The sequence below is a fragment of the Pantherophis guttatus genome, chromosome 6, assembly GCF_059756535.1.
Source record: "Pantherophis guttatus breed Tessera chromosome 6, ASM5975653v1, whole genome shotgun sequence".
NCBI classification, from domain to species: Eukaryota; Metazoa; Chordata; class Lepidosauria; order Squamata; family Colubridae; genus Pantherophis; species Pantherophis guttatus.
The window spans coordinates 30,733,199-30,751,955 of NC_142068.1; the positions used below are offsets into that span (position 1 = coordinate 30,733,199).

At 35.1% G+C, this 18,757-nt stretch overlaps 1 protein-coding gene across 1 annotated transcript in view; it reads left to right on the plus strand.

The window, feature by feature from the left end:
• The window catches only part of SLC9A9 (solute carrier family 9 member A9), a 232,268-nt gene that overhangs the window by 85,095 nt on the left and 128,416 nt on the right, over positions 1 to 18,757 (plus strand). Inside the window, exons 8-10 of the mRNA XM_034439299.3 lie at positions 5,538 to 5,676; positions 10,527 to 10,632; positions 16,734 to 16,822. Of these exons, the coding sequence (XP_034295190.1) occupies positions 5,538 to 5,676; positions 10,527 to 10,632; positions 16,734 to 16,822 (334 nt within the window). The remainder of the gene's footprint in view (positions 1 to 5,537; positions 5,677 to 10,526; positions 10,633 to 16,733; positions 16,823 to 18,757) is intronic.

The window sequence follows — 18,757 nt, forward strand, 5'->3', positions numbered from 1 at the left end:
GAAATTTAAAAATATACGTTGATGGTATAAATGTATCAATTTATTATTGTAGCTACTGCTGTAGAAACAAGAGACTACAGAGGCCAAACAAGTATCTTGTGATTTGTATCACTGAATACGATTAAGGATGTGTGGAATTCTCGGTAAAGAGGAGTGATATGCCTGCCATTGTTATTATAATCTGTCATGAAAAAACTTTCCAAATAGATATACCAATTAACAATATAAAATATGGTGTTAAGTGTACTCTAAGGACCATCGTGAATTATAAAAAATAAAAACTGCAGTCTACTTTACACTCTTTATACACTTAAACTAGTAACATACAATAACAGCAATCCACACCTCTTACAGTCCTAAAAATAGTAATGCGTAGAATAGAAAGTTGGGACTTCTCTTTTTTTCCCCCGAGTTCTGATTCTCCTGGATGTCAACCAGCTTTGCTGTCCTTCTGTTATATGAAGTTATTTGAGTGAAAACTTGGAGATCTGCCTGCATAAACTGAAATGTTATTATATCCATGACATAATATAATGTACATTTTCCACCATAGGATACTATTGGTTGGAAATATGTGGAAGAGGCCTTCACCTTGCAGTGGATATATAGATGATGATGATGATGATGATGATGATGATGATGATGATGATGAATGAATGAATACACACACACACACACACACACATACACACATATATATTTTTATATATTATATATATATAAACATTTTTGAGACCAACAACTTTAACACCAGAACTATTAAATGCATCAAGTATACAAATAATAACTGAAATAACAACTGAAATAATCAATAATGAAAACTAAGTTTTGCAAATACCACTTTCTATCCACCAAATTAAGGACCATGGTGTGGTTCTTAAGGCCAGTCAAGTTCTTTTGGCACATGAGACAATCTCACAATAGTCTCTTCATTCCAGAGTGGTAGAAATGCAGTAATGATAAAATATTTTCCCTTCCCTTACATGACAGCCAGTTTGGCTGGCTGAGGCAGCTGCCTTCCTATCCTAAGAAGAGAGCTGTTGCTGAGGTCTGTATAAGAATTTAATGTATTTGAGATAGATGAGAAGGCTGACAATTGTCTGCTGTGTCCACAGCAGGCACTCTGGCAGCAGAATTCTCTGAATAAGAGGTAGGCAGGAAAGCTAGTGGTAAAAGCACTTCTTTAGTTTTTTTAGTTAGATTGTTCATAATGCAGGTGTCTGCTGGGATGATCAAGAGGGTATATGAAAAAAAATATAAAAGCAGGCAGAGTTTCAATTGCACTATCACAACATCCATCTTGTCTTTTCTACCATACTCTCCGGACACTCCTGCTTTATAACAATTCTTAGGTATTGCAATATGACCATATTTAGATGGCCTACCTTATTGTCTTTGGCAAAATCTTGCACTGGCTTCTCAGTGCGCTTCTAATGTTGCCTGTAGTCTCCAGCTGCATTCTGGCCTATAGTCAAAAGCAGATCTGAAAGACAATAATTTTTTACCTGTATATTTTATTAACTTGTTGGGAATTACTTACTTCTACTTTAGAAAATATTATTGAAACACTAAGCCAGTATTAATCATGCTTGTCTGATTAGTCTCTTTTCATAATTCAATGAAGACTAGTTCTAATGCATGTGTATTATTTTATTTAATTTCCAATTTTTCTCCTTAAATCTCTTTGGAAAATGTGAGAATTACTGACTAGCTGATGGCAGAAATGCTCAAATTATGGAAGTGAGGTGTTTATCTTGTGCTGTAGAATCCCTTTCTAGTAAATCCCCTGACTTCTCAAATCCATGTGGAAATCTTCACATGACCCTTTCAAACAAGGAAATGTGGGCCTCCTGGAAAGCTTCAGACTGCAGGAAAGATGCACAACAGAGCTAGTATTGTCAGCTTCAGCAGTCCAATAAACTCAAAAACACCGCCAAGAGGAATTTAGAAGAAATGTTCAGGCACTGAAGAAATTGATGGAAACACAAAAGCTTTGAGAGACTATTTTGTAGCACAAAATACTGTAGGACAACATTATTCGGGTGGCTAGAAACACAAATTTACTGTAGCAGCCATGCCTTTATTTATTTATGCGGCCGCGCGGGTGGTTACGAGTTGCGCCCATGTGACACCCCTCCTGCGCGAGCTGCACTGGCTCCCAGTGGTCTTCCGGGTGCGATTCAAGGTGTTGGTTACCACCTTTAAAGCGCTCCATGGCATAGGACCCGGGTACCTCCGAGACCGTCTTCTGCCACCAATAGCCTCCCACCGACCAGTTCGCTCCTACAGAGAGGGTCTCCTCCAGGTGCCATCGGCCAAGTTATGTCGGCTGGCGACACCCAGGGGGAGGGCCTTCTCTGTGGGAGCCCCAGCCCTGTGGAACAAACTGCCCCCGGAAATACGTAAGATCTCCGACCTCCGGGTGTTTCGCTGCGCACTGAAGACCCTGTTGTTCCACCAGGCCGGACTATCAACATAATAGTTTTAAATTGGGGTATTTAAATTTTTGGGGGTTTTAAATCTGAGCCAAATTTATTTAATTATTTTAAATTTTAATTGCTGTTTTGTCTGTGTTTTTAAATAGGCTGTATATCGCCCTGAGTCCTTCGGGAGAAGGGTGGTATAGAAATAAAATTATTATTATTATTATTATTATTATTATTATTATTATTATTATTATTATTATTATTATTATTATTATTATTATTATTATTTTTATTATTATTATTATTATTATTATTATTATTATTATTATTATTATTATTTATTTTCTGACTCCTGCTTGTTTCAGGTGGAAATGTTTTCAAAAAATGGGTAAAGCTATTTTAAACATTCATATTTGTTTCATAAGACTAAACCACTACATATGAACTTATTTAAAAATGCAAAAGATAGGTGGATTCACAACGAACCAATTGTGACTTTCTTTAGATTTCTGTTCGTTTGAGCATATGTTGCTTTGTAACAGCACCAACGAAGATTATAGTTGAAAATAATTATCTAGAAAATAATGCTCTGCCAAATCTCAGCTGTTCAATATCCCCTCAATAATAAATGACATAGAAACCTATTGCCCATTTTTGCTTTCTTTCTTCAATTTTTGCTCATGGACACTGACAAATTGACTTCCACATTTATTCATTTGGGAAGGTAACAAGAGGAAGATGTGGTAGCAGATGGCAATGACTCTCATTCCTAGAGAGGCAGCCTTGTACCTGGTACTTTAACTGCTTGACCAAACTGGCTTTTGCATATCATAGATGCAATAGACGCAATTTGTTTATAAGACTTACAGGTGTTCTCCTGATTACAAAAATATATAAAAATTTGATGGAATAGTGAATATCTCTCATGCTGAATTTGATTAAATTTGACTGATAGTTAAATATTTATTTGTTTGTTTGTTTGTTTCAGTTTGGGTACCACCTAACTCCAAACCAACTCTGGGCAGGTCACAATATAGTAAGCAGTAAAAACACAATACAAAACAAAATAGGAATCCTAGACTCTTGATACAAAAACATCTACCTCTCTATATAGCATTGATAAGACCACACTTAGAATACTATATTCAGTTTGGTCACCCCAATACAAAAAAGATATTGAGACTTTGGAAAGAGTACAGAGAAGAACAAAAATTATTAGGGGCCTAGAAGCATATGAAGAACAATTTCAGGAACTGGGTGTATCTAGTCTAGTGAAAATAAGGGCTGCCACAAGGAAGAAGAGGCCAACTATTTACCAAAGCACCTGTAGGCAAGACAAGAAACAATGGATGGAAACTAACCAAGGAGAGAAGCAACCTAGAACGAAAGAGAAAATTCCTAAGAATGAAAACAATTAACCAGTAGAACAAATTATCTTCAGAAGTTGTGGGTGCCCCATCACTGGAGGCTTTTAAGAAGAGACTGAACAGCCATTTATCAGAAATATTAGGTCCTCTGCCAAGAGCAGGGAGTTGACTAGATGACTTTCCAACATCATTACTATTACATAAAAACACATTTAGCAGGAGGTCTCCATTCATTCTAACCCAAGCCTAGGAGAAGAACCAGGTCTTTGAGAGCATACAGAATGCTGAAAAAAAGGCAGACTTCCTGGGTCCCAATACATGGCACTATTGAAAAAAACTCAGAGTATATCTCCTCTGCTGGCTCATACCAGCCAGAGAGAAGCCATAGGAAACAGCCAATTAGGGAGTATATCAGATGAAAAGGTTGTTCTTGTACTCTGAGGAAACTATAGGTTAATTCTTATAGTATCTGCAGTGCACATATGCAAACACTGATGTGAATCCAAACAGTACTTTTCTTTTTAAAAAAAAATCCACCAAAACTATATTAATCTGTCCTCCATTTCATTAAATACATGTTTCATTGATGAGTAGCATCTAGGGAATTATATTTGCATGAATCCACAATTGTGTAGACTTTTCCACATAGTTAGAATTCAGTGTCTTCTTTACATTTAATTTGTTTAATTTTAGTTTCATTTTTCATTGTCTTCCTTGACTTTTCTTACTAGAGCTTGCAAATCCTTTGCATTTTCTGCTATCAGAGCCATATCATCAGCATAGTTATTGATATTTCTTTGAAATCCAATTTGAAACAATTTCTAATATTTAATATTAAAGATAGTAAGTACTTTATGGCAATAGAAATTGTTTTGGAAATCCTGTACTAAAAACTCCATATCCATCAGTAAAAAGGACTAAAATAAAAGGATCTCAGAAAGAAAGAAAAGATTCTTAATTAGAATTTGGTGCAGTTGCATTTAATATTATAATAAAAAAAAAATTGCCAAGCTGACAGTATTATTAACAATCTATGTCAGTGATCTCTACTATTGAACAGGAAATTGAAATATTTTTACCAGATGATCTTCCCACTGTGGCATAGCATTCATTTCTCATAAGGATATCATCTTGATGTCAGAAGCCAAAGACTTGAATATAAAAAAAGGAACTCTGGTAGAGACAATTATTTCTTTGCTTTGGAAAAAAAATGTTTGGTTTGTGTTTCCCTGGGGCTTCATATTGTGTGGCTGTTGACACACTCCTAATTTGGTTTATGAAGGGTAAAGCTATGAATGACACAACTGTAACAGTTTATGAGATCACTTTATGCTTATGCTCCATGATTTCTACTGTGCATGTGTGAGTGAGCTATAAAACTAATGTTTTTATCAGGAGTATGTGAACATATAAACATTCAGAAGACATATGGCCAATAAATAATTCAAAGGCATCTAGCTCATCTGTAGATTTCTTACATATCTACCATGTTTTAAAGTCTAGTAGGATTGAAAATAATGCTTTTTGTGACATATGTTTAGAGAATGGCAAAATGTGAAAGTGGCAAATGATATTGCCTTGAAAAATAAACCTCATTTTGTTATGTCACAACATTTGGATGAAATAGCAGTCCCAAGGAGTAACTGCTAGACTTTAGTAAAGTACATCCTTAAGCTCATGATATTAGAGTCTTTGCTATGTGAGAAAATTCATTATTTTTCTCTCCCTTTTGTTTTTATTTCAGTTCAATATCAATTTACAGTCCCAAGGAGAATCCCAACACCTTTGATGCTGCTGCCTTCTTCCAGTCGGTGGGGAATTTTTTAGGGATCTTTGCTGGATCTTTTTCTATGGGCTCTGCCTATGCAATTGTCACTGCACTAATATCCTTTGTTACTAAACTAGACTATGTTTGGAAGATCAGGTGCTGTAAAATGCAACCATTTCATGTTTCACATTTAATAAGACTCTGTGTTTTAAGATTTTAGAGATGCCATATATATAATCCTTTTGGCTCTATAGTCGTTTCTGTCAAAAGTTGCACTGCAGATGAGCTTGAATGCATATGCAAATTTGTTAATCTGATCATTGGCAGTATTAACAGATGGAAAGAATGAAAATGAGGGTAAATAGCCTTCTATAACCATCTTCCTGCTTAAGTTGTACATGATTCATTCATTTATTTCTTCTAATGACATAACTTAGTCAGTATCCATATCAGGAATTTGTACAAGCCATAGTTAAAAGACTGGATAGTTTAAAGCAGGGGTGTCAAACTTGCGGCCTGTGTGCTAGATGCATCACACACTGGCCACGCCACACCAGTGGTGAAATCTAAAATCTGTTACTACCAGTTCTGTGGGCCTGGCTTGGTGGGCGGGGGGATAATGTGACTGGCCAACTTTTTTTTTTTTTTTACTTTTAAAACCATTTTTTCTACAATCTCTTCCGCCAAGAGGTTGTAAAAAAAATGCTTTTAAAAGGCTCTGACGATCCCAGCTGAGTTGCCTGATCGTCAGAGGCTTTTTTTTCTTTTAAAACCATTTTTTCTACAACCTCTTCATCCGAAGAGGTTGTAAAAAAAATGCTTTTAAAAGCCTCTGATAATCCCAGCTGAGTTGCCTGATCAGCAGTGGCTTTTTTTCTTTTAAAAGCCTCTGACGATCCCAGCTGAGCCGTGCGATCATCAGAAGCTTTTTTTTCTTTTAAAAGCATTTTTTCGACCGAAGAGGTTGTAGAAAAAATGCTTTTAAAATTTTCTTAAAAAGCCTCTGGTGATCGCACGGCTCAGCTGGGCATGGCGGGGCAGGGATTTTTGCTACCAGTTCTCTGAACCACCTGTCTCCATCACTACCAGATCGGGCGATCCTGTCCGAACTGGGAGCATTTCACCCATGCACCACAGCCCCCGATTTAGCGAAGGGGGGGAGTTGCAATATGTCATGTGACAACAACATGATGATGCAAGTTTGACACCCCTGGCTTAAAGTAAATATGTTAGTAACATATTTACTAACATATTTACTCAGCATCTGCAACAAACTAGACATTTAGAGTATATAAAACCAAGACAGGTTCCTACATTTTTTGGGTTTTCTTCCTTGCGCTCATATTTCTCTTTTCTTTCAGGGCAGCTTGTCAGTGAATGTCTCCTGTGGAAAAGAATGACACATTTTGCCTTGAATTTGAGCTTTAAATTTAGAAGAGTTTTAATGAGTAAACAAAAAAAAAAGTTCTTCTAGGAGGCACTTTTCTGTAGCAGTGTAGAATAAGAGCTATTGCTATAAAAGAAAGAGGAGTTAACAATTTATAAGTAACCAGTTTTTGCCCCTGTGGAGATAAAATGCTCAAAGATAGGACAGTTCTTGGAGGAATGTGAGCAAGGAACAAAGCGTGTGTTCCCTTTATGGAGTAAATTGCTACTCCAGAGTAGCAATTTACAGCATTACCTAGACATCACTGTACACATCACTGTGTAGTGTAAAGCTTTCTCTATTAACAAAGGCTGGTTTATGCTATAAATTGCTAATGCAAAAGATCTTTTGTCTGTCTTCCACGTCAATATACAGCCTCACTAGCTTCACTGCATTATTTTAAAAAAGCAATAAAGAATCACATAGATAGCACCATAAAGACTTTATTACCACTTTCACTTTCCCAGATCACAGTCCACTTCATTCATGGTCTGTGATTCAGGAAAGGGAAAGCTACAGAACTCTCTATGATGGTTTGCTTGTTTGCCACAAAATACTAACAAGAACACCTCTGGAAACTTTTTTTTTAAGTCCCCTCAAAAATACAGTGGTTGTGCCTTTATCCTCTATTAGACAAATTAAAACATTTTTATGCCAATACACATGGGTTTTTTTCCCCATCCTAGTTTAGGAATATTGTTTTTTCGAGGTTGACATTTTTGGGTTATGTCATTAGCACCTGAAAAACAAAGTGATTTTTTTAAAAAAATAAGAATAAAAATATAATGATAGGTTCACTGAGGTTAGAAAATATTTCACAGCCTTTGGGTAAATTATGTTTAAATAAACAATGTAAGGCTGTGAAATTTAACTGACATTTGCAAAAGTTCTTTCTTTCACACATCCTGTATTCTTTCTTTGCTGGATGAAGTAGCATGGAAATCTGACAGGTATTTGAAAGAATCATATAAGTTTAAAAAACATATAGAAAAGAAGGTATAACAAAGCTTCAGAGGCAAAAACCAGATTCTCCCAAACTCTGCATCAGCATAAACATATCCAGATCCATAGCTTTCCAAATATACTCTCATAACAAAGGTTGTTTTTTTTTACAATAGTTTGCATATTGCCAAAGGCCCTGCTATTTTGTTAAATAAAAATGCAGAAGCTTGCTAAGTGATTCACTAGTGAGAATTTTAACACGCTATAGAAAGAATTAAAAATAATTATTCCTTGTAACTGTAGAGTGGATAATACATGCCACTTTTTAAAATCCAGACTTAATAACCTTAATTAGTACATATCATAGAAAGGGGTTTCTATCAAGTTTAATCTTCATCTACAACAGTTGCATAGATACCCCACTTCAGTCAGCAGAAACAATCCAAACATATTTTGGGTAGCTTGAATATAAGATGTCTCTGAACTGACTCAGTATTGTACCTTATTGACCACCAGATCATACTAAATTACAAAGCTTCTTCACCTTGGAATAGATCAATTTTATTAATACAGTCAAATAAATGTCAGAAAGCTCTTACAATCTTCTGAATATCTCCAGCCTGTACCACTAAAATTGAGTGGCAAAACTGCCAATTTTCAGAGGCATGATTTTCGGCTCTCTGCCATAGAAAAGTGTGATAAGTTTCTATGGGTTGTTAATGCACTAATTTTTAATTTAAACATGAGCCAAAAGTCAAAAGAGCAAACAGGCCACATACTCAGTGACATTATTGTATCTTCATATAAAGTGCTTACTTTACACTTTGCCATATTGCCTTGGGCAATCAGCTGAGTTAACATGAAGGATCCTAAATAATATATGCAACATACTGCAGAAAATAACACAATGGAATGAAATTATTGTCTCCAGATAAAATGTCTGTATGTAATATTTCTTCCATTGATTTACTAAAATCTTAATATGCCTATTTTTACTTTTTAATTTAACACTAAATAGGCTCCACTAAGCTAGCAATGACCTTCTCTTGAGCTTGAAATATTATAATCCTGGAGCTCATTCTGAGTTTATCATCCTGTTTGCCATTTAACTTTACAACAGATTTATTTCTATGACCTGAAAACATTGTAAAGCAAAGTTAAACTAGATTTAGGAATTATATGAATAGAACTAATGAGGGGAAATTAAAGTTATATCTGTCCAAATCAGTGATATAGTCAATTATTTCAAAGCATGAACTGTTATAAACATAGCCAGGAATACTTTCCTTGAAACTGCATGTGAAATAAATATTCATACAAACATAATTAATTAAGTTTTTCCAGTAGACTGTCAAAAGGATAAACTTGTTGGAAATGGAAATTATTTATCACTGCAAGTTATTTTAGAATAGAATAGAATGAATGAGCTCGAAGCGACCTTTGTAGCTAAAATATTTCTTTTCTTAAAATTCAAAATGAAATTATCCACAGCATGAATAATTTTGTGACATGGTCAAGAATATCTTTCCAAGAAATGAGAAGAGTTTTGTCTTAATTTTGCATGCAATCAGAATTCTGAGAAAGAAAAAGACTCATACAATACTTACTCGCATTGCACCAATTGGATTTATATTTTTCCACAGACAATGGATATATGAATTGGTCTACATTACATCAAACATTCACTGTTTGATGTCTCTATCATATTAAAAGATCCAAAGCCACCAGAACATCTACAAAAGGGGCTCCAAATTATAATGTAACAGTTGTGGGCTGCATAGGAAAATATCATCATAATTAATTTAAAATTATAGTCGGCTGGGTGCCGTCGGCCAGACAATGTTGGCTGGCGACCCCCAGGGGGAGAGCCTTCTCTGTGGCGGCACCTGCCCTCTGGAATGACCTACCCCCAGAGATACGCACGATACCAGACCTCCGGACTTTTCGTTGGGCCCTGAAAACACATCTATTTCATCTAGCCGGGCTGGCTTGATCCCATCCTTTCGGTTTTAATTTGAAATTGGTCTTAACTGAGTTGTTTTAAATTGAGGGCCGAAATTATTTAATGTCTTTCAAACTGCTTTTAAATTTTATATGTTATGTTTTATCTCAGCTGTTCCACGCCCTGAGTCCTGTTGGAGAAGGGCGGTATAAAAATAAAATAAAATAAAATAAATAAAAATAATTGCATTTAAATTAATTAGAACCCAATGGAATCTAGTTCCATACATGAACATAGGCATAACACTCACTTAACAGTATGACTCTCATGTACCATATCCACTGAAAAGCTGACTACAAGCCTTAATACAAATAATATTACAGCTCTGGTCTCAGTCAGAAATGTTTAACTGCCATCCCTAATTGTTCCAACCAGCATTAGCAATGATTAAGAATTTCCAGTAATTTATATAAACTCAATCAGTTGTTGAAGAGAATTTATGATAAATTAGTGGCCCTCTTAATTTTTACTTCACTTCTTCAAAATAGTGCTGAGTTTATGTGTTCTTGTCATACTGGTACCTAATGTTACAAAATCAAGTCTGACAAACTAAAACAATTGCTCTTTTTCCTTAGCTTTATTTTTCCTTTAGCACTTGACAAAGTTTACAAAACTGTGTGAGTTCCCCATGTTGGAAACTGGCTTGTTTTTCCTATTATCATGGAGTGCTTTCTTGTCTGCTGAAGCTGCTGGCCTTACAGGTAAGTATTTCTTGCCATTGAGGTAATTAAGGGATTCAGTTTTCTACTGTAATATAAGATATGTATGAAATCATACAAAGATATGTGTGGAATTTGTGTACTTTGGTGGAGTGTTCAACAAAAATGGAGAAATGGTTGGAGAGATTTTAGGAGGTAAAAATACTGGTAGAAAAATAATACGTAGTACTGTGTAGTTTGTTGAGAAAATGAATATTAATCAAAAACAGCAACAATGGTTGTGTGGGTAAAAAGATATATTTTTCTATTTTGTTATATGAATGTAAAGCTTCATGTAAAGCTAGGAAAAACTTATAGATGAATGAAGTGTATTAATGTGCTAATTAAAACATATGGTAAAGAAAGAATCAATACAGTAAAGAATGAATGGCTATTGAATGAATGTGGACTGAATGCAAAAGTGACAACTATTATGAAAAAAGCTTGTTGAGTTTATGTGATCATACTGAGAATGTAAATGACAATTGATTTAAATAAAACATATAAAAAATGAATGGACCAAGAAATAGGGGAAATTGAGAATCCTATGAATCAATTTCATGAGTTCCTCAAAAGGAAAATGTGGAAAAAAATAAGAAAAAAAAGGCAATGTGTGAACCAGTGTAGGAATTTTGTGGAAGCAAGGATGGTTTGCAAGATTAGAAAGTTATTGTGAGATATAGTGTTATTAATATTATCAGTTAAGTTTCCTTTTACTTTTCTTATCCCATGCTTTTGAATTTACTGTTTCCTTTTTTTTTAATGTCTCTCTCTCTGCTCTATATAACATTGCTAATCACAAAAACAGAACAATATGATTGGAATATAGTTGTATTTTGTGTGTGGTTTTTTAAAAATGTTTGAAGGTTTTTATTTAAAATCTGTCATTAAAAGATACTATAGTTTTCTATGATAATTTTATTGCTGGACATATGGCCTCTCTAAGCATAAAGTTTCATTTTTAGATCTTAGGATAAAACTATATAATTGGGAGATACCATGTTTTCACACTTAAGTGACATACTGAAGTTTTTTCTTTGATATGATTTAGAACCTTTTTCCTGTTCATTTATATATATGGAATAACAGTAATTTTAATTGTTATAATGCTCACAGATGGGTTTTACAATTATAATTTTTGTAATTTTTTTTTAGAAGCCAAGGTGTGAATATTCCAGATGCAATTAGAAATATTTTTTAAAAAAAGAAATCATACAGAAACTTACAACCTGTTATTAATTTCATTGGAAAGAAATTGCTCAAATTATTGCAAGTAATTATCTTTTCCAGTTTGTACAATAAAATTTAATGTCAAATGTTTGTGAATATAGGAAATACTGTAAATGCATAGTGTTATGAAATGGCTTCCAGCTGGATTCTTCTGGAATCTTTAATCATTAGCACCTTTCATATGCTACATATTTTACACATGTAATTAATTCCTTGATAAGTGCTATTGGAAGAGAATTGGATAGTCTTTGACAGATAGTATACTTGAGGATTAATATGTATATTAGATTTGTGGAGGAGAGTTTATGCCTATGATATACAACCAGAGAGAATTATGATTCTCCTGCTCTGTTCTCCATGGGACTTTAAAAAAATCATTTATCGCTTTTAAAATCCTTTCCAGTAATAGTTCTTTTTATTCATGTTTTTAAGGAAGTGTTCCTTAAAGCTTTCAGCTTGTCGATCAAAAGGTCAGCAGTTCAGCAGTTCGAATCCCTAGTGCCACATAACAGGGTGAGCTCCCGTTACTTGTCCCAGCTTCTGCCAACCTAGCAGCTTGAAAGCACATAAAAAATGCAAGTAGAAAAACAGGGACCACTTTTGGTGGAAAGGTAACAGCGTTCCGTGTGCCTTTGGCATTTAGTCATGCCTGCCACATGACCACGGAGACATCTTCGGACAGTGCTGGTTCTTCGGCTTTGAAACAGAGATGAACACCAGCCCTTAGAGTTGGGAACAACTAGCACATATGTGCAAGGAGAACCTTTACCATTATTTTTATTTTATTTTCATTTCTCCCTGAATTCACAATATTCTGAATTTATAATTCAATTTTCTCTATAGAATCTACTACAAAATAGAAAGCTCATTGTTCATACATGTGAGATTGGTTAAAGGGAATTATAATACATTAGCAACATAAATATGTAAAATGTATCTTTATTTAGAACAAGGTTCAAAAGTTGGTATTCAGATATCATGGTAAAGTATTGTGTCCCTATATGACTGCCTGAAATGTTTCACTCAGTCACTTTCATGATGTTTTTTTCTGGAGTTTTCAGATGAAAATCTACAAGTACTGTCAAGCTTGCCAGTTTCCACTGGCACACTCAGTGGCACAGTTCAGTTGACACAAGCCTGAAAGCAATACTCTGACATCCAGTTGTGTGAGACGTTCTAATTAAAACACTTCATAGAGTGATCTTGCCACCTTGGATTTGGCAGACTTGCCCAGAAGCACTTTCAGGTTATTTCCAGAGAACTTTTCTTACCCAAAAGAATCAGTTAAAAATTCCAGAGCAATATATTTTTTATATATATAAATAAATATTTCTGTCAAATATTTTTAATACAGTTCTTGATTGTAAGATTTAGGATATAGTTGAACCTCTATCATTTTCTTTCTTCCAATCATTTGTGGAGTCCAGAACAAATTATTTTTTGTTTTATTCTTTGATGATAAACCTCAGCTAAAAATACCAATAATCATTCCAATCAATTGACTCCCATGATTAGTCAACAGATTTTTCATGTTACATATTTAGTACATTATTTGTTCTTCCATGGTGGCAATCAATACGGCATATCAGAAGTAATGGAGTTATAGATAACTTAATTGCTTAATCATAAGTAGGTTTAAGTGGATTAGACCTGAAAATCAACATCTTGGTCAAGTTGAGAAAGCTCTAGAGTAGGAAATCAATGTGTCGATACATTTAGCACGTCTAAGATTCAAAAGCAAACACACATCATTCCTAAATTCTAAAAACCAAATCAGACAAGGAAAAGTAAAACCAACATGAAACCTAGATTATAAACTACCTTAAGTCAATTAATGTAATTATAATTATTATGTAGTTTATAGTATAATTTTAATTTACTGTAACAGAGATCAGGTCCAGGGCTTTAAAGGAATAAATGTGATCCTATGTGGTCAGCTTAGCAATTTTTATCTAGAATTGGATAAATGAACATTATGTGCTAATTCTAGATCTACATGAAGCTTCACTCATCCGCTGCTTGTGCGGTCCAGTTCCTAACAGGCTGTGGACTGGCACCAGTGTGTTGCCTAGGGGTTGGGGACCCCTGAGCTATATTCTTGGAATGCTATGTTGAAGAAGCAGCTGTGGGAGTTGCTTTTTGTGGGTGAGGCTAGGCAATTAAGTTGATAGATAATTTGTTGGCTGGGACCTGTGTTTGAAATTGCGATGGCAGGGTATTTGGGAAACCTGAAGGTAGACTGGAACAGGCCATAATATTCAGATGATGACAGGCAGAGGAAGATATGGATACAATCATGGGGTGTCTACATATGGGAAGGCAGTTCTGCTATCTTCAGTTGATTCTCCCTCTGGTCTCCAGAATTCATACTCCAGAATCCATACTTCTGAAGTAAGGTCATTGAATCCTCAGTGATCCCAACCTCCAACTAATGATGACAAATTATCTTATCCTTGATGAGGCATTGACTTGGCATGTTTTACCAAGTTTTCAGGGTCTTCCCTTGTAGGTTCAAGCCCAGTCCAATCATGAGACTGAGCTGGAGGGTGGATATCACTGGGAAGCATTAATGGCTTCCAGTAATATCACTGGGAAGCATTAATGGCTTCCCAGTGATATAACTTAAAGAGAGACCCTTTGTTAAAGTTGGGCTATAGGCATCAGTTGGGTTTATTGGGTTGGGTTTATTATATACTGTATGTATCCAGGGGCCTGGGTTTCAGAGACAATATGAAAATTTTGCCAAGAATTTAATGGGTGGTTTGACAAGGCCTTGGAGTGGATGGAGGTTTCTTTTTGGTGATGCCTCTACTTGGAATTGTATTCATATTGCACAAACCCTGACATAATTTATGCAAGTCTTAAGGACCTGGTTCTTCTTCCCTAAACCGACATGTTGTTTTGTTGAATGTTTTATACAATTATGCCTGGTTTGGCCATATTGCAGAGGAGGGAGTATTATTGGTTGCTTTTATAATAAGCCTTCCAGGGTTGGTTGGAGTGACTGGCTGTAAATTTAATAAAACTTAAAACTTCATTTCATTTGAAAGATTCATTCAAAGGAAAACCAAAGCCGCCAACAATTCAATTGCTTATATATTAATAGAACTTTCTTAGCAGATTAGGAAATATATTGCCTCATTTACATTATGACTCAGAGATGTCATTGTAGCAGTATATTTGCAGGTTATTCTGCTGGTTCCTTTCTCCTTGGTCACATGTCATCTTTTGCAGGGGTAAAGCCATCCTTCAAACATATAATGCATAATAAAATATATTTATATAATACAGTATATCTATCATCTTTAAAATTTGCACTTATCAAAAAAGGGATTACAGATGATATTATTTTCAGCATCTGAAAATAAATTCTTCACAAAACCATAAATCTTTTTATTTTCAGGTTAGGCAGAGCTACTTTGTATGTAATCAACAATTAAATAAGAATATTATATCTGCAGCCACAATTTTATTTCTCCAAGTTGCACCAATCAATTCAGCATTTCAGCATTTCTTTAAAACTGAACTTTTAAATTTTTTTTGCTGGAAAAGAACATCTTAGTAAGAAATTGTTTCCAATGAAGGAATTATTTTTAATTCCAGATAGTGAAGGCCTCCTCTAACTTTTAATGAGAAGGGAGCCAATGAATATTTTTTTTCTTTTAACAATTGCTATGTAAGCAGTAGCATTTTGAAATAAAAGTTGGATAATGTCAGAAGAAAATTGAATGTTTTCACTAATAAAATTTTCCAAGAATATAATGCAGTTGAGAATCCATGGTAATGCGATTTTATCTATAAAAGCAAATTCTAGCTTTTTGCACATTTTAAGTCTCTCTGTTGTGCAAACTCAATTCCAAAATGCAATTTTATACATATTTCCCTGAGAAGAGAGCCCAGTGGAGTTAAGAGACTTATTTATGGCTGGACAATACCTAATTGGTGTGTACAATAGAAATTAATCTTGGTGATATTTTTTTCAATACAATCAATTTGTTATGGAATTTGCTTGTTTCTAAGAAAACAAGCTGAATTGTTGCTTTTATTCTGGAATTATTGACTCAATTAGCATCAACATCTGAGAAAAGCACCTCCAGATTGCAAAATTTTTATTTTACAAGACAGCAGTCCTTCTCTTTGTCTGTGTTGATAATGTTACAGCTAGAAATATGAGCCCCAATTTACCAATTGATGTATTATATTGTTAGGTGACATCCTAATAAGAAAAGTCTGCCAGATTTCTTATGCACACTGCAAAAGACTGACACAATTGAGAATATACCAGATTAGGATAGTATCATATTAGGATAGGATCAGTGTTGTATTTGGATGATTTCACAGCGATTCTGAATAGTTAGACCAGGGATGGACAAGTAATTTTCCCAACCGGCCACATGAGAAATGGAGACTGTTGTGAATGGCCAAGCCAATAGGCTGAATTAAATCTGCTCAATTGCATGCATGGTGCACACTTATTTATGTTTTATTTCTAATTTTTAATTGACCTCACATGGGCCAGACAGGAACAGTCAAAAGGCCAGATGTAGCCCGAGGGCAAACCATGCCCAGTTCTAAGTTAGACAGTCTTCAAACAACAAAACTGTATAGATGTATAGTAAGCAGATCACATTACAGCAAGAGGCAAGAGCTTCCTCACCTCAAATTATTTTGATCAAAGCTAAATTCTAGTTCATTGAAGCAAATTATTATAACACCTTCTTATGGCTTTTTTTATAGGCAGTTAATGTTGTTTAATTATTTTTCAAGCAGGCAAATCCCTCCCCTCCCCCCCACATCCTTCCCTTTTCCTTTTGAGTACATCCTAGGAGGAAATGAAAACAGCTTGATGTGTGGGTTGTTGTTGTTTTTTCCAGGAATAGTGGCAGTTCTTTTTTGTGGAGTTACACAGGCCCATTATACATACAACAATCTTTCAGCAGACTCCAAAATGAGAACTAAACAGGTAAAGTATGCAGTCTTCCCATCTTTCTGACCCCTTGTTTGCTTTGTATCTTCTGCAACAGTAATTGGGTATCTCACAAAGCTGACAATATAGCCTGGAGAGATTTCATTAAACCAAAAAAAACTAAAGTTTGTATCTTCATTAAGTGAGAAGTATATCAACAACTGATCTTTGCTAGCAAAGGCACTGGCAATTTTTCTGCTAAGCAAAATTTAAGAAAGGTCTGTTTTTCTTTTCAGGCCAGAAGCATCAAATGTCACCATAGATATGAAATGCGCAGAGCTGGTGATGGTTTTCAGTGCTTTTTATTAAGTCAGCCTGGGCCTCTACTGGACATATACTTTGCTCAAGGGTTTATAACTTGATGGAGTTTTTATCTTGTCTTTTGCTTGGAATCACTGACACACATCTCCGTGTCATCTCACAAATGGGGATTAAAATTCCTTTAGGTGAAGCATGCTTTTCAAAACTGAGAATCATAATTCAAGGAAGATAGCTCTTTCGTTCTGTAGATTGTAATCATGAAATTGATCTATTTTGTTGCCAGAAATAGATAAAGCGGTTAGGTAATTTTAGACCATGTTTAATGATGTGGTCATTAAAAATGATTCAATTTGATGGTGATGTTACTTTTTTTTTCAAAATGTGACTATTTCAGGTACCTCCTGTTTATTCTACCAACTTAGATCCATTAACTCCAGGTAAATATTGCAGGTGTTAGATTTTCAAATAAGAAAAAGTACAGGCCAAAGAGTTCTGTAGGGAATATAGCACATGTAATAGATGAATTGTCTGAGTGTTCTCTAGAGCAGGGGTGTCAAACTTGCGGGCCGCGGGCCGGATGTGTCATGTGCTGGCCCTGCCCCCACCCGGTTTAGCAAAGGGGGGGGGAAAGTCCCGATACATCACGTGACGCCACCATGACGATGCGAGTTTGACACCCTGCTCTAGAGAAAGAAAACACTTAAACATATATGCTGTTGGGGCAGAGGTTTTGCAGGATCAGAAACTTCAAAATAGAAATTTCTATAATCAGTGAAAATAATCAGTCAGCTTACTTTCAACATCTAAGCACTCTGTTTGTAACCCTCAAGTAAATAGCTGGTGCTTTCATTGATTCTATTGTTCAACCTCCTTACCTTGTTATGCTTTAGTGCCTTTAGTATTAGTTTTGATACATCATATCACTTCTAGTTATTGTTTTCATAATCGTTTATTACTTCTATAATCAAAAATTATACTTGTTACTGTTCAGCTTTCTTTACTTTTGTCTGGGATGCAAATGTTCATCTTAATTGCCCATGAAATCCTGAAATGAAAACAACTTCATAGATACTTTCTCATGTACTTATATAGCTGTTTTTTTTACTGTAGTACTAATATGATTACATAATAATCAGTAGTGGGTTTCAATTTAGTTTGCTACCAGTTCACTCATACGCGTGCACTTGCGCACACCCGCAACATTTCTGTGCATGCGCAGAAGCGTCCAGGCGGGGGGACAGAGCATCCCACCACCACTGCTACCAATTCGCCCCGATCCGGAGCAAACTGGTAGCAACCCACCACTGATAATAATCCTAAACTTCTGCTCAAAAATTGTATCTTGATAGCAGCATAACAAATATTTCTGCAGCTAGGCAGATACCACCATCATAGATTCCAATCAATGATTTACTTTTCAGAGATGAATTATCTAGCCATAACAAACTTGAAAAACATCATTCAATCAAGCATCGAGAATTAATCAAAGTCAATCTGTGTAGAATAAACATCTATCTTTGTTAATCTGACCCATGTGTACATCTGAGATGGAATACTGTACAATAAAGCAAATCATCTGATCTTCATAGAAGTGATTGGATGATTTGCTGTTCCCTTATTTGACAACAGTATTTGATCACTGCATCATAATTATTTGCTGAGCTGTGATTT